This window comes from Xenopus laevis, chromosome 3L (genome assembly GCF_017654675.1).
Source record: "Xenopus laevis strain J_2021 chromosome 3L, Xenopus_laevis_v10.1, whole genome shotgun sequence".
NCBI lineage: Eukaryota > Metazoa > Chordata > Amphibia > Anura > Pipidae > Xenopus > Xenopus laevis.
This window is the reverse complement of record NC_054375.1, coordinates 134835323-134852723: the sequence shown is the minus strand read 5'-3', so window position 1 is coordinate 134852723 and position 17401 is coordinate 134835323. Positions and strand designations below refer to the sequence as shown.

The window sequence follows — 17401 nt, the reverse complement described above, 5'->3', positions numbered from 1 at the left end:
GGCTAATCTATTGGCAATAAACTGCCTTGATAGTTTTCCTTCTCCTTTAAATGTTTCCTTTTTCCAGTGCAAAAAGCAAGCGGTCAGAATGGTTGACTTCCCTTGCAATCTGCCTCGGGGCTTAACGATTCTGAAGGGTGTTTGAACCCAACGCTGCCATTGACACCAGTCAGAGCAGAATGATGTTCTGAAGAACTGACACTTTTATCAGACTTGATAAATGTGTTGTATCTTAAAGGGGTTCTGTCATCTGAAAACATGTTTTTTTCAAAACGCAACAGTTAATAGTGCTACTCCAGCAGAATTCTGCACTGAAATCCATTTCTCAAAAGAGCAAACAGATTTTTTTATATTCAATTTTGAAATCTGACATGGGTCTAGACATTTTGTCAATTTCCCAGCTGCCCCTGGTCATGTGAATTGTGCCTGCACTTTAGGAGAGAAATGCTTTCTGGCAGGCTGCTGTTTTTCCTTCTCAATGTAACTGAATGTGTCTCAGTGGGACATGGGTTTTTACTATTGAGTGTTGTTCTTAGATCTACCAGGCAGCTGTTTTCTTGTGTTAGGGAGCTGCTATCTGGTTACCTTCCCATTGTTCTTTTGTTTGGCTGCTGGGGGGGAAAGGGGAGGGGGTGATATCACTCCAACTTGCAGTACAGCAGTAAAGAGTGATTGAAGTTTATCAGAGCACAAGTCACATGACATGGGGCAGCTGGGAAATTGGCAAAATGTCTAGCCCCATGTCAGATTTCAAAATTGAATATAAAAAAATCTGTTTGCTCTTTTAAGAAATGGTTTTCAGTGCAGAATTCTGCTGGAGCAGCACTATTAACTGATTCATTTTGAATTTTTTTTTTTTCCATGACAGTATCCCTTTAACTACTCGGCTGACTGGAGAAAAACTTTAATGGAACTCCATTTAGTCTGCTGTGTGTTCAGAAAACTACGATCCCCTATATGCTTTTTCTCTTTCAGACTCAGCAGTCCTCTTGAAGCCAACCTGCAGATCAAGCTGGTCACTCATTACATACAGTAACACCTAAAGTGCTAACCGATGCCTATACCTCTGCCCAGTTGTATATGTAATACAACTATATCGCTGTAACCTACAACGTTTTTTAATGTTAAACACACAAGATAAAACCAAGTATGAGTTTGTAAAACTTAAATTCAGCCCACCGTTTTAGTTTTGTTTATAAAACGACTGCTCCGGCTGACATGATGTACAGCAGCCCTAGGAAAATGAATGTAGACCCCCCCCTAATGTTTCAGACTCACCACCATTCCCTCTCCCAAACGTACCTACACTGCATGCACAATGGCGTATTTCCCATGAGCACTTAAATCTCATTCAGGGCAAAGAAGATTACTTGACAGAAGAGGTGGTGAGTGGGAAACATTAGAGGTCTTTTTTGATGCTTTAGAGGAGTCCCATATCTGGCATGCACATAAGGGTCAAGTGTAGCTTTTGCTTTAAAGAAGCTCCTATGTAATCACAGTCTAAAGTATTACAGGAAAAGTTTTGCACTGCATTAAAAGTGAAAGTTTAACAACTAAGCGGACACAGATAGTGCTTTGCGGTCTACTCTACGTATACAGATGGTGCGGCTAATGTGACTCCAAGTTGTGGAGCAGGAGGGCAATGCATTCGTCTGTACGCTATGGCATATTGGCTGGCAAAAGAATGGGATATCAGATAGAGATTGGAGTGGTCGTGGAAGGAGAGAGAAATTAGAGATCCTTTCATCTCCACAGTGCAAATACAAGGAACCGTGTCATCACTGGGCAGGTCTCTCAGTGCCTTAGCAAAGTGGCATTTGAGGTCTGTATGGCAGGGAAACAGGAGTTCAGATCTGCAAGAGAACAATTAAAAATTTTTTTTTAAAATATGCATTTAAATAGATATAAATGATATAATAGAAAGAACAAGTTCTCCTCATATTAAATAAATAAATAAAAAGGATCACTGGGGTTGCCAAAATGCGAGCTGATGATAATTAGGGATGCACTGAATCCAGGATTCGGCCTTTTTCAGCAGGATTCAGATTCGGCCAAATCCTTCTGCCTGGCAGAACCGAATCCGTATTAGCATATGCAAATTAGGGAAGGGAAACCACGTGACTTTTTGTCACAAAAGAAGGAAGTAAAAAATGTTTTCCCCTTCCCAACGCTAATTTGCATATGCAAATTAGGATTCGGTTCGGTATTCAGCCGAATCTTTTGCGAGTGATTCGGGGGTTCGGCCGAATCAAAAATAGTGGATTTGGTGCATCCCTAATTATAATCACTTCAAAATACAGGAGACTGTTAATCTCAGAGAATTTTGGTAAATAATAATATTCCTGTATTCTTGTATGCACGTCCGCCATGGATGCAATAATATGATTCAAAAAACAGAGTTTACAAGAATGGCATTCCACCACAGATGAACTGCTCCAAAGTGTTTGTTGCCACTCGTGTTCCCGGCTTGTGAGGCGCTTTGTCAAGTGTGAAAATGTAAAGTGAAAATGCAAATTTAAGGCGCTTTACAGGAAGTGACATACACAGGTATAATCCCTCCTCCCCACAAAATAGTAACCACCTATGCAATAGGTTGGTAATCAAGAAAGTCCAAGTCACTCAAAGTCCATTTAACAATTTTCAATTTGAGAATCTGATCCTCAGGAGCAAGTCGCCGTGTATAAATGGTGTATAAAAAGTATATATACTGTGAAGTGCAGTATACAGAATACAGCTATTGCACTTCACAGTATATACACCATTTATACACGCCGACTTGCTCCTGAGGATCAGATTCTCAAACTGAAAATTGTTAAATGGACTTTGAGCGACTTGGACTTTCTTGATTACCAACCTATTGCATAGGTGGTTACTATTTTGTGGGGAGGAGGGATTATACCTGTGTATGTCACTTCCTGTAAAGCGCCTTAAATTTGCATTTTCACTTTGCCGTTTCACACTTGACAAAGCTTGAAACATGTTGTGTGGCAATAAACATGTTTGAGCAGTTAATATGTGGTAGAATGCTATATTCTTGTAAACTCTGTTTTTTGATTATAATGGCGCACCAGTCCAGGGTGGGAACACCACATCACAATCTTCTTCCATTCTTTTCTCTCTTTGGCCCTGCGCCACTACAGTGAAATGCCCTTTTTTTCCCCTTGTAAATTAGTTTTTTCACTGTACTGTGCATGCATACCACGACCAGAACAGAAGATCCGGGAAAAAGATGATGAGGACCACGGTGTGGCACTCCTACACTAGTACCCAAGGCCAGTGCACTTTTCAGCAAACAGGTGCACCTGCCGGGCGTGTCCAGTAAACAATCAGAATTATCACTGGGGGAGTCTAACATTTTTGCACCCCCCTGTGGTGATCCCTTTCAGTCTCCTTAAAAGGAACAGTAACATCAAAAAATGAAAGTGTTTTAAAGTAATAAAAATATTAGGGATGCACCAAATCCACCATTTAGGATTCGGCCGAACCTCAGAATTAGGGATGCACCGAATCCACTTTTTTGGATTCGGCCGAACCCCCGAATCCTTCACGAAGGATTCGGGCGAATACCGAACCGAATCCGAACCCTAATTTGCATATGCAAATTAGGGGTGGGAAGGGGAAAACATTTTTTACTTCCTTGTTTTCTGACAAAAAGTCACGCAATTCCCCTCCCTGCCCCTTATTTGCATATACAAATTAGGATTCGGTTCGGTCGGGCAGAAGGATTCGGCCGAATCCGAATCCTGCTGAAAAAGGGCGAATCCTGGCCGAATCCCGAACCGAATCCTGGATTCGGTGCATCCCTACTCAGAATCCTTCACGAAAGATTCGGCCAAATACCGAACCCGAATCCTAATTTGCATATGCAAATTAGGGGTTTCAAGCGGAAAAGATTTTTACTTCCTTGTTTTTGTGACTAAAAGTCATGCGATTTCCCTCCCCGACCCTAATTTGCATATGCAAATTAGGATTTGGTTCGGCCGGGCAGAAGGATTCGCCAAATCTGAATCCTGTTTTTAAAAAGGCCAAATCCCGAACTGAATCCTGGATTCGGTGCATCCATAAAAAATATAATGCAATGTTGCCCTGCACTGGTAAAACTGGTAGTCAGAAACACTACTATAGTTCATATAAATAAGCTGCTGTGTAGCAATGGGGGCAGCCATTCAAAGGAGAAAAGGCTCAGGTTACACAGCAGATATCAGATAAGCTCTGTAGAACATAATGGTGTTATCTATATAGTCTTTTTTTTTTTTTTAATTTCCGCCATGGCTACACAGCAGCTTGTTTATATGAACTATAGTAGTGTTTCTGAAGGAAACAAACAGCTTTTACCAGTGCAGGGCAACACTACATGATATTTTCATTACTTTAAGGGTAAGGGCACACGGGGAGATTAGTTGCCCTGCCTCACAAGGAAACTTCGGGCGACTTCGGAAAACGAAGCGCCGCAAGTGCCATACCGCTGCCGATGTTTCATTATAGCCGGCGGGAAGGTAGGGGAAGAAGAGGCGATTTGTCGCCGGGGCAACTAATCTCCCCGAATCTCCCAGTGTGCCCTTACCCTAAGACACTCATTTTTTTCCCTTTAAATAAACTTTTGGAATGATATGCAACTGGTTGTTGTTTTTATAATGGGTTTTGGATCTTCCATCCCAAGAGTTGTGTACCTCTATGTTGGTACAGATGCCCAAGAAGAAAATAAATTAGTTCTGAAACAAGTATGACGGCTTTCATGACATTTAAAAGAACAAAACTATTTACATTTAGCCTAAATGCCCAAAAATGTGACCCCCGCCTACGAGTTGATTTGTAGCGCTAGAGCCCAGCTGTGAAACATAGACGTCTAACCTTGTGTTCCAGCCGCTGGTAATCCCCTGAATTTGGCCTTCTTCCACCCTTGGCACGTCTTCCTTCCAATGCAAAGGCAATGATCTTAAGAGGAATAACAAAAGAATTGTGAGTACTGAGTGTTTCTAGGAAATTACATTTGCATAAGCCCTAAAGCAAGTGTATTTTTTTTTTAGTTGTAATATTGGTGTGTAGGCAGCCATCTCAGGTCCTTATGCCTGGTCATGTGCTTTCAGAAAGAGCCAGCACTTTAGGATGGAACTGCTTTCTGGCAGGCTGTTGTTTCTCCTACTCAATGTAACTGAATGTGTCTCAGTGGGACCTGGATTTACTATTGAGTGCGGTTCTTAGATCTACCAGGCAGCTGTTATCTTGTGTTAGGGAGCTGCTAACTGGTTACCTTCCCATTGTTCTGTTGTTAGGCTGCTGGAGGGGGAAAGTGAGGGGGGTGATATCACTCCAACTTGCAGTACAGCAGTAAAGAGTGACTGAAGCTTATCAGAGCACAAGTCACATGACTGGGGCAACTGGGAAACTGTCAATATGTCTAGCCCCATGTCAGATTTCAAACTTAAATATAAAAAAAATCTGTTTTGAGAAATGGATTTCAGCGCAGAATTCTGCTGGAGCAGCACTATTAACTGGTGCGTATTGACAAAAACATTTTGCCATGACAGTATCCCTTTAAGGGTAAAAGCGCCTCTTGTGAGCAACAAAATGCCCCAAACACACAATGAACTGCAGTTTCCCTGCTGCAGCACAAGCTTTATGGCTCCAAATGCTCATGGCTGCATTTTGAAAGGACAAAGCTAGTGCACTGGCAGGGATAAGGAAATTGCATTGTTATTCTTTATGCTATTGTTTTAACGTTCAGAATTGCCCCATATTTCAGCCTGGTATGCATTACATTTTCTTTCTGTTATATATACAAATCTTCATCCAGATACACAACTTATATCTTTTTGGCACAATACCCAATATGGTAACTACAACTGCATTCCTTCCAGTAACATAACTAGATATTACTGTGCCTCACAGCAAATTATTTTATGTCTAGAGATTGACTTGTTATCCCACAGTCACACTCCCTTCCCAGAGACTATTATCCCACTGTTACTATAGACACCATCTCTCCCTACTATACCTGCTATCCCACAGTCACACTCCCTTCCCAGAGACTATTATCCACTGTTACTATAGGCACCATCTCTCCCTACTATACCTGCTATCCCACAGTCACACTCACTTCCCAGAGACTATTATCCACTGTTACTATAGACACCATCTCTCCCTACTATACCTGCTATCCCACAGTCACACTCCCTTCCCAGAGACTATTATCCACTGTTACTATAGACACCATCTCTCCCTACTATACCTGCTATCCCACAGTCACACTCCCTTCCCAGAGACTATTATCCACTGTTACTATAGGCACCATCTCTCGCTACTATACCTGCTATCCCACAGTCACACTCCCTTCCCAGAGACTATTATCCCACTGTTACTATAGACACCATCTCTCCATACTATACCTGCCATCCCACAGTCACACTCCCTTCCCAGAGACTATTATCCCACTGTTACTATAGACACCATCTCTCCCTACTATACCTGCTATCCCACAGTCACACTCCCTTCCCAAAGACTATTATCCCACTGTTACTATAGGCACCATCTCTCCCTACTATACCTGCTATCCCACAGTCACACTCACTTCCCAAAGACTATTATCCCACTGTTACTATAGGCACCATCTCTCCCTACTATACCTGCTATCCCACAGTCACACTCCCTTCCCAGAGACTATTATCCCACTGTTACTATAGGCACCATCTCTCCCTACTATACCTGCTATCCCACAGTCACACTCCCTTCCCAGAGACTATTATCCCACTGTTACTATAGACACCATCTCTCCCTACTATACCTGCTATCCCACAGTCACACTCCCTTCCCAGAGACTATTATCCCACTGTTACTATAGGCACCATCTCTCCCTACTATACCTGCTATCCCACAGTCACAGTACCTTCCCAGAGACTATTATCCCACTGTTACTATAGGCACCATCTCTCCCTACTATACCTGCTATCCCACAGTCACACTCCCTTCCCAGAGACTATTATCCCACTGTTACTTTGGACACCATCTCTCCCTACTATACCTGCTATCCCACAGTCACACTCCCTTCCCAGAGACTATTATCCCACTGTTACTATAGGCACCATCTCTCCCTACTATACCTGCTATCCCACAGTCACACTCCCTTCCCAGAGACTATTATCCCACTGTTACTATAGGCACCATCTCTCCCTACTATACCTGCTATCCCACAGTCACACTCCCTTCCCAGAGACTATTATCCCACTGTTACTATAGGCACCATCTCTCCCTACTATACCTGCTATCCCACAGTCACACTCCCTTCCCAGAGACTATTATCCCACTGCCACTATGTGCACAATCTCCCCTGCAAGGGTCAGTGCCCCCCATTTGAAAGCCCCATATAGGCACCATCTCTACTGCAGGTGGGCAGTGCCCCCATTTGAAAGCTGAAAAGAGAAAAAAGAAGAATACAAAGCTTTAAAAAATTAAGATTAACTGGAACGTTGCTAAGAATAGGGCAATATAGAACATACCAAACTCCAGTCCTTAAGAGGGATATAAATGAGCTGGAGAGAGTGCAGAGACTAAGTGCAACTAAATTGGTTAGAGAGATGGAAGACTTAAATTATGAGGGGAGACTGTCAAGGTTGGGGTTGTTTTCTCTGGAAAAGAGGCGCTTGCGAGGGGACATGATTACACTTTACAAGTACATTAGAGGACATTATAGACAAATAGCAGGGGATCTTTTTACCCATAAAGTGGATCACCGTACCAGAGGCCTCCCCTTTAGACTAGAAGAAAAGAACAGTTTAATTTGAAGCAACGTAGGGGGTTCTTCACAGTCAGGACAGTGAGGTTGTGGAATGCACTGCCGGGTGATGTTGTGATGCTGATTCAGTTAATGGCTATTGTGATACTAAACTCTATAGTTAGTATAGGTATGGGTATATAGAATTCATGTGATAGTAGGGAGGGGTGTGTGTATGGATGCTGGGTTTTCATTTGGAGGGGTTGAACTTGATGGACAGTCTTTTTTCCACCAAATTTAAATATGTAACTATGTACTTCAAGGAGAACTACCCCTTTAAAACTAGTGGAGTTTTAGTAGATCGCAGATGTCTTTTTTTAAGCCAGAATTGATGAATATGTGGAGTTACCTTTCGCTTGTTGTGATAAGCAACATAAAGTACAGCCACAAGGATAGCAGAAGTCACTAGGTAAGCAAAGAAATGGCTGCTTTCTGATTTATCCTGTGGCAAAGGTTCGGCTTGAGATTTCTCTTCCACATCTTCCTGCATATCTTTTCCTGTTTTTACATGAACAACATCACCATCATCGTCATCATCACCACCTCCAATGTCTAGATTCTCCTGGTCAGCATTGTCCTTCACATTTAGCTCATCATCAGAGTTCTCCTCATCGTTGGCGGCATTGGGAAATTCTTTAGAACTGATTGGTTCCTCCGCATTTTTAGGGCTTTTATCGGTATCTGCGTCCTGTGATTCTTCTGGAACCTTTGGAGGTTTATCAGATTTAGTTGCTTCAGGTGTTTTAGCAGCTTTGTCGTGTTCTGATGTATCTGTGTTCTTTTCTTCACTGGCCAGGGGCTCATTCTGTTCAGGCTCATCACCCTTAATTTGTTTAGGCTCACTCTTTGAATCCTTTGGGGTAGGCACAGAATCCTTTGAATCCTTGGACATAGCATTTTTAGACTGTGAATCACCTTTAGTTCCAGAATCCTTGGGAGTAGGGGTTTTATTGGATTCCTTGATCACAGGATCATGTGATCCCTGTGGATTATTAGCGTCTTTGTTGTCCAATTTTTTCTGTGCAGCGGCTGTATCTTTCAGATTAGCCTCACTCTGCGCTTTGCCATTATCTTTAGTGATTTTAGCATCAAGCTGCTCTTTTAATGCTGGATCATCATTTGTACCACTCTCTGGCACATTATCTACTATGACTTCTTGCTTGTCTTTACTTGTTTTATCCTTGTCAGTTTTCACATCTGTCTCAGGGGATTGCTTTGTGTTACTAGTTTTGAGAGGGTCTGAATTGCCACTTTTGACTAAGGGTTTATTAGGACCCTCATCTGAGCTTCCAGGCTTCACTGCAGCATCCACTTTCTCCTCCTTTTTCTCCGGTTGAGCATTATCCTTGACATTGTTACCTGCAGGCGGTTCCTTTTCATCTTCATTCTTAGGATCTAAATCATCAGAAAGAAAACACAGATTGATGCAGATGAAGATTTGCCCAGGATTTCCCCCTCAATAATGAATTTATTATACATTTCCTGATTTTACCAATTCAAAGTGATAATGACATGAAACAAATGTGTCAGTATTACACACACAAAAAGCCTGGGCATTATATTTTGTATTAAAGGAAAACTATACTCCCAAATTAATGCTTATGGGGGTGGTTCATCTTTAAGTTATCTTTTGGTAGGTTCTAGAATGGCTACTTCTAAGCAGCTTTTCCATTGGCCTTTATTTTTATTTTATATTGTTTTTGAATAATTTGCTTTGTTCTTTGAGTCTTTCAAATGGGGGTCACTGACCCCATCTAAAAACAAATTCTCTTTAAGGCTACAAATGTATTGTTATTGCTACTTTTTATTACTCCTCTTTCTATTCAGGCCCTCTTCTATTCATATACCAGTCTCTTCGTCAAATCAATGCATTGTTGCTAGGGTCATTTGGACCTTAGCAACCAAATTGTTGAAGCTGCTGAATAAAAAAGCTAAATAACTCAAAAACCACAAAAATTAAAAATATACCAATTGCAAACTGAAGAATATCGCACTCTACATCATACTATGGGGTATATTTATCAAAGAGTGATCGCCACAGTCCACTAGCGTGAAATTCCGCCTCTCTCCATTAATTTTTATGGCATGAATGAATGGAGAGAGGCAGAATTGTATTCTAGCAGACTGTGGTGTTCTCTAACTTCACTCTGATAAATATACCCGTAAAAGTTAATATAAAGGTGAGCAGCCCGTTTAAGCAACAGATATAAACTAATCACATTAAGTGGCATATTAAAGAATCTTACCAAACTGGAATATATATTTAAGTACATATTGCCCTTTTATATCTCTTGCATTGAACCACCAGTTTGTGATGCTGCCTCAGATCACCTGACCAGAAATACTGCAGCTCTAACTGTAACAGGAAGAAGTGTTGAAGCAAAAGACAGAACTGTCTGTTAATTGGCTCATGTGACCTAACATGTATGGTTTGTTTGTGCGCACCATGAATTGTATGATCCCAGGAGGCGGCCCTTATTTTTTAAAATGGCAATTTTCTATTTATGATTACCTAATGGCACATACTAATAAAAAAAGTATATTATTATGAAAATGTTTTTTTACATGAAGCAGGGTTTTACATATGAGCTGTTTTATGCAATATATTTTTATAGAGACCTACATTGTTCGGGGAGGTATAGTTTTCCTTTAACGCAGGCAACGATTTGGCCAGGATTTCCCCCTCAATAATGAATTTATTAAAGGTTTCCTCTGTTTTTACCCATTTAAAGTGATACTGACATGAAATAAATGTGTCAGTGTTACACACACACACACACACAAATAAAAGATTGGGCATGATAACTGCACACAAAGCCACCCCCAGTTGAATAATATTGTGAATAATGGTGTGGCTAATGAGCTGAGTGGCAGAATTTGTTCCTTCTGCACACTGGTCTGGCTGCAGAGCAATCCTTGCATAGACTTGAGTGCAAATAAAAACAGAAAAGCCACACCAGCCCAGTGTGACTGATGAAACTGGCTTTGAGCAGAGGGAGCTAATACCACAGCAGAGCGTCAGGTGCAGTATCCCCAGGCTGGGGAGCGGCAGCTTATTAAATGTAATAATAAACCAGTCCCGTGATACTGATCTCTCCCGGTGACACTTTTATGCCCATGGGGCACCCTTAGGCCTGTACCAACCCCTAGCAATGCCTACTATTGTCATTTATTTACAGCACCCGTTTAGACATGGTCTATATATTAAATGAAAGAAGAGCACAGAATGTAGTAACAGTTCCAAAGTATATGTGTAGCCGTAGGCTTACAGCACATGGGAAGCTCCAGTATGCGAGTATGGGTGTGATGATGATGATAACGCCCATGTGCCCTATGCCTAAATACGATTAATTAGCATGACGACTGAGAAAGCACTTTTTAGGTCAATAACATTGTGGGGGGATGCTGGTTGTTCGCATCCCTTTAAAAGGGTAAAGATAAAGATATCACCTTTAAAATAGAGTATAGTATGTAATAGAATGGCCAGTTCTAAGCATTATTTAGATTGCCCTTTTATTTTTTTTTTGTCATTATTTTCCTTATTCTTCTGACTCTTTCCTGCTTTCAAATGGGGGTCACTGACCCCATGTAAAAACAAATGTAAGGCTACAAATGTATAGTTCTTGCAACTTTTTATTACTCCTCTTTCTATTTAGACCCTCTCCTGTTCATATTGCAGCCTCTGATTCAAATCAATTCATCGTTGCTAGGGTAATTGGGACCCTAGCAATCATGAAATGGCAAACTGAAATATTCCTATATCATCGCAGGAAACAAATGTTTTTCACATATTACAATAGGAGGGGAGACGAGAACATCATCTCATGTATTTGTCTGCCAAATGTAGGTCATTGATGTAGGGCACGGGTCTTTTTTTAAACTTAATTTAAATGTTGATTGATTGGGCAGAATTAAACACAATTAAAAACTAGTAACTCCAGCATAAAATGTCCCTACTAGAACATTTGAAATAAAAAGACGTATTTATGTAGGCAGAGATGTGGAGTCAGAAGCAATTTTGGGTACTGACCTGACTACTAATAACTTTAAATACAAGCACTGGAAATAATCACATTTAAGAGCTTCTATAAAGGAGGATATGGCAGAAGCAATTCTGTTTCTATGAACAAGACTTCAGTTAATTTTGGACTATTCTGCAAATAAAAATATACATTTATAAATTGTTATAAATTGTTTTAGGTTTTCCAATATGTATCTTAACTTTGATTTTGGTTATAATTACCAAAGGATATGGTTTATATATTTTTCTATATAGTTATTTTATTGAAGAAGTGTCAAATAGCGTATAGCTTGACAGTTATTACGATACATTCTGTATATATGCATAATGGAACAAAGTACAAAACCAGTAAAATAAACAGAGAACTCGGACAATTGTGTTGCATGTATTATGTTTAACTGTGATCCGTTGTCTTTAACGATTGTGTAATCGAACATTTCTTAACAGTGCACTGAGATGTAATTATTGAATATCTGCAATAAAGAAATATTGAAATAAAAAAAATAAACAGAGAACAAACAACCTGAATTGTCAGGTCATTCTTAAAAGAACAGTAACACAAAAACATCGTTAAACAAGTCGTTTATATTAATAAAAGTATAATGTACTGTTGTGCTGCACTGGTAAAACTGGTGTGTTTGCTTCAGAAACTCTACTGTAGTTTATACAAATAAGCTGCTGTGTAGCCATGGGGGCAGTCATTCAAGCACAGGATACACAGTAGATAGCAGATAAGTACTACTATAGTTTATATAAACAAGCTGCTGTGTAGCCATGTGGGCAGCCATTCAAAGCTGAAAAAGGAGAAACGGCACAGGATACACAGCAGATAATGGATAAACTCTGTATTATACAATTCATCAGAACGTATCTCTACTATGTATCCTGTGCTTGAATGGCTGCCCCCATGGCTACACAGCAGTTTTTTTAAAACTATAGTTGGTTTCTGAAGCAAACACCCCAGTTGTACCAGTGGAGGGCACCAGTACATTATAAGGTCATTCCTTTAAAACATTTTCATTTTTTGGTGTTACTGCTGCTTAAACAAGAATTGTAGAGTGTGATTTTTTTACCAATTTTTGTGTGATCCAAAATTGCGTCAAATTATCGTGAGGTTAGTGGGTACCGAACTATAGCGCATCTAACGATTTTCACCGACATCAAACAATCTATCGGTCAAGTTAGAAAATTTTGATTTTAAAGTGAAATGTATCCTTTGTCCAGTTCTTTGCAGGACCAAGCAGGCAGCTACACGCAGTTTCCTAGCTTCATTGCTTGAAATGGTATTTTTTGGTTAATGGGCAAATCATGCATTTAAAAGATCTTTGAAAAATATTTATGGGATATTGCCATTGGAAAACATGTTTTTTTTTTAAAAACACATCAGTTAATAGTGCTGCTCTAGCAGAATTCTGCACTGAAATCAGTTTCTCAAAAGAGTATGACTGGGGCAGCTGGGAAACTGACAATATGTCTAGCCCCATGTCAGATTTCAAAATTGAAAATACATCGTAACATAGTAAGTAAAAAAAAAAAAAAGACGTCCATCGAGTTCAACCTTTTTTCTTTTTTTCTTTTTATTAACTACCTATCTGCCAGTTGATCCAGAGGAAGGCAAAAAAAAACCCATCTGAAGCCTCTCCAATTTGCCTTAGAGGGGGAAAAATTCCTTCCTGACTCCAAAATGGCAATCGGACTAGTCCCTGGATCAACTTGGACTATGAGCTATTTCCCATAACCCTGTATTCCCTCACTTGCTAAACACCATCCAACCCCTTCTTAAATCTAACCCCTTCTAACGTATCAGCCTGTACCACTGATTCAGGGAGAGAATTCCACATCTTCACAGCTCTCAATGTAAAAAAAACCCTTCCCAATATTTAGGCAGAACCTCTTTTCTTCTAATCGGAATGGGTGACCTCGTGTCAGCTGGAAAGACCTACTGGTAAATAAAGCATTAGAGAGATTATTATATGATCCCCTTATATATTTATACATAGTCATCATATCACCCCTTAAGCGCCTCTTCTCCAGCGTGAACATCCCCAATTTGGCCAGTCTTTCCTCATAGCTAAGATTTTCAATACCTTTCACCAGCTTAGTTGCCCTTCACGAGGTCACCTGAATCAGTGGTACATTATAATACAATAATATATTGTTTGAGTGATGGAGACCAAAACTGTACGGCATATTCTAGATGGGGCCTTACAAGTGCTCTATACAGTGGAAGAATGACCCCCTCCCCCCCTGAATCAATGCCCCTTTTAATACAGCTCAAGACCTTATTTGCCCTTAATGCTGCTGACTGGCATTGCTTGCTACAGCCAAGTTTATCATCTACAAGGACTCCAAGGTCCCTTTCCATTATGGATTTGCCTCGTGCAGTCCCATTAAGGGTATAAGTGGCTTGGATATTTTTACATCCCAGGTGCATGACTTTACATTTATCAACATTGAATCTCATTTGCCACTTAGCTGCCCAGATTGCCAGTTTGTCAAGATCATGTTGCAAGGATGCCACATCCTGGATGGAATTAATTGGGCTGGATAGTTTTGTGTCATCTGCAAACACTGATACATTACTTACAACACCCTCCCCTAAGTAATTAATGAACAAGTTAAATAAAAGTGGACCTAATACCGAACCCTGTGGGACCCCACTAAGAACCTTACTCCAAGTAGAGAATGTCCCAGTAACAACCACCCTCTGTACCCGATCCTGTAGCCAGTTTCCAATCCACGTGCAAACGACTTCATTAAGCCCAACAGACCTTAGTTTAGAAAGCAGTCGTTTGTGGGGCACAGTATCAAACGCTTTGGCAAAATCCAAATAGATCACATCTACTGCCCCCCCACTATCCAGAATCTTACTTACCTCATCATAAAAAGCAATCCAATTCGTCTGACATGACCTTTCCTTCATAAAGCCATGCTGATTGTTGCTCATAATGCCATTCATTAGGACAACATTTTGAATGTGATCCCTTAACAAGCCTTCAAATAATTTGCCCACTACAGATGTCAAGCTTACTGGCCTATAAATAAAAAAATCTGTTTGCTCTTTTGAGAATTCCCATGACAAAATCCCTTAAAGATTTTTCAAAGATATTTTAAATGCATGATTTGCCCATTAACCAAAAAATACCATTTCAAGCAATGAAGCTAGGAAACTGCGTGTAGCTGCCTTCTTGGTCCTGCAAAGAATGGACAATGGATACATTTCACTGTAAAATCAAACTATTAACTGATTTCCCACGACAGTATCCCTTTAACATCTATGGCCACCTTTATCCAGAATGCTCGGGACCTGGATCTTTCTGTAATTTAGATCTTCCTAAAGTCTAATAGAAAATCAAGTAAACATTAAATAGACTGGTTTTGCTTCTAATACGGATTAATTATATCTTAGCTTGGAACAAATACAAGGTAATGTTTTATTATTAATTAGGATTACTTGGATAAAAGCCTTTCCAAAATTCAGAGCTTTCTGGATAATGGGTTTCTGGATACCTGTACTAAATAGTGACCATTCAAGATCAACCTGGTTATCAGGCAGAATGATGGGCAGCCAACAGTCAAACTATAAGTCAGTGCAACTGAGGGCTGATGATATTAAAAGCAGAGTTTATTATAGTCTGGTGGCAAAGCTGAAAGGCCTGTTTGTAAATTTCAGTTCAGGGACAACATAAATGATTAAAGCAAACATACTTAGCCAGGTTTTAGTACAGGTTTTCCCAACAGCATTGGCTCTTAATAAAAAAAAAAAACAGAAAAATGGCGGCACAGAAAACTGTTTCTGCCCCTACCATCTGGCTGAGATTCATCTTGTATGCTCGGGGTGGGATAGATAAATTCCATTCCTGTAAAAGCAGACACGCCGAATTGCTAATTGTAAATACTAGGTGATTGTGACATTAGCCTTAAGCTGGACATACGCGGAGAGATCTGCTCGTTAGGCGATGTTGCCAAACAAGCGGATCTCTCCCCGATATGCCCACATTGAGGTGGGCGATATCGGGCTGATCCGATCGTGGACACAACGATAGAATCATAATGCTGTTAATACGGGCGGTCGGATGGCAGGACCTCATCTACAAACAAACACGGCATGCGATCCGAAGAGATTTTTACCCAAGGACAATCGGCATCTGCCAAATTTTCGGCCAGATATCGATTGGGGAAGCCCCGGCGCAGGGCCCCGCGCATAGGCCGATAAGCTGCAGACTTGTTCTGTCAGCAGCTTTTATCGTCCAGTGTATGGCCACCTTAAGAATCAGTCTCCTTATTCCTACATTTAAAAAAAAATAAAAAATCAACATTCCACTAAGAAACCTTCTGGATAACGTGCTAATCCTTATGCCTAACAAGGCTGCATCCTTTGCAGTTTATTTATACAGAAGGAGTGATTCATACTGCAAGTGGTTAGTAGTTATAAACAACTCCTAAGAAACAGACAGTGGAATTTTACTTTCAATTTCAGCCTTTGTTTATTCAGTGCGAGAAATAATAAAAAGCACAGATAGAGATTGCTTGCCTAAGCCCTGTGCACTGTATTCAAGTTGAAAAGGGGACTATTTTTTATTGAGAGGTCCCTGGAGGGCCTAAAAAGCAGTATTTATAGGCAGCTTAAAGTGATAGTATGTTCCAGCCTTTAAATAAGACATTCCTATTAAGATCCAGAAGCTGTCTCTAGTAAGGGGATTTAAATGCCATCAGGGCAGACTTTCAGGGGCCTTAGCTCTCATATTTGTGGCCTAATATTGTGTGAAAAACAATGGATGCACACGCAGAGACGCCAATAAGAGGATGTCTGCCATTAGCAAACACACAAGCCCTCATGGATGACAGAACCCTGATGAGAATGAGCAGAAGGGCTTCATTGATGGCGTCCGGGTAGCCAATATCAAGAAGCCTTTCCGGATGTAAATAGGCCAGGAGGAAGATGACAATGGAACAAGTGACAGAGCTCGGTGAGCGGAAGGTACACGCGTCAGTCACTGCCAACCCGAGCCTGTGTGAATCCAGACCCAGCCAAAAGGAGCGGTTTTAACCCACAGTATGATACACTGAAGCCTCTCACCTGCGGGATCGGGATCCGACTCCGCCGCAGCCAAGCTCAGAGAGACGAAAAGCAGAAGCAAAAGCCAAGACGCTCTAGTCGCCATCGTTACAGGAAATAAATGAGAGGAAAAAAATGCTATTTCCGCCTTCCGGTATCCAGGTCGCCATCTTGCTACACCTTGTGTGACGTAAAGTGCTAGGAGTCTTCAGATCTTTGAACGTGAGTGTAGTAAGATGGCAGGCCTTGATTTAGGATTGCTCATACAAATAGTGCCTGATATTACACCGAGACGTAAAGAAATGTAGTCAATTAGAAATAGACCAGAAAATCATCTTATTTATACACACAAAGATCATCTGTGGGAAGGGTTGCCACCTTTTCTGGAAAAAAATACAGGCATTCCTATATATTTATCTTTTTAACCTATTAATAACATTGGGGTCAACCGTCATTTTTATCAGCCAGGCCGGTAAAATACCAGCTAGGTGGCAACGCTATCTGTAGGGGCCTCAGATTGCCTAAGTGCTAAGCTCCATGGGAGATTTTGGTG

General features: G+C 40.7%; 1 protein-coding gene across 1 annotated transcript; it reads right to left on the bottom strand.

The window, feature by feature from the left end:
• Nucleotides 1-763: 763 nt before the first annotated feature.
• On the bottom strand, nucleotides 764-17033 carry LOC108711586 (trans-Golgi network integral membrane protein 1). Its single transcript, XM_018253467.2, has 4 exons — nucleotides 16870-17033; nucleotides 8118-9163; nucleotides 4852-4935; nucleotides 764-1853 (listed from the first exon to the last, which is right to left on the bottom strand). The coding sequence occupies exons 1-4, from the start codon at nucleotides 16952-16954 to the stop codon at nucleotides 1848-1850; spliced, it is 1221 nt and encodes a 406-aa protein (XP_018108956.1). The 5' UTR covers nucleotides 16955-17033; the 3' UTR covers nucleotides 764-1847.
• Between the last annotated feature and the right edge of the window lie 368 nt (nucleotides 17034-17401).

Excerpts from the sequence above, each read along its gene's own strand:
- LOC108711586 (XM_018253467.2), bottom strand. The coding sequence starts at position 16,954 with ATGGCGACTAGAGCGTCTTGGCTTTTGCTTCTGCTTTTCGTCTCTCTG. Across the intron at positions 9,164-16,869 it reads GTCGGATCCCGATCCCGCAG|ATCCTAAGAATGAAGATGAA; the intron begins GTGAGAGGCTTC and ends CTGATGATTTAG. Across the intron at positions 4,936-8,117 it reads CTTATCACAACAAGCGAAAG|ATCATTGCCTTTGCATTGGA; the intron begins GTAACTCCACAT and ends ATTCCTCTTAAG.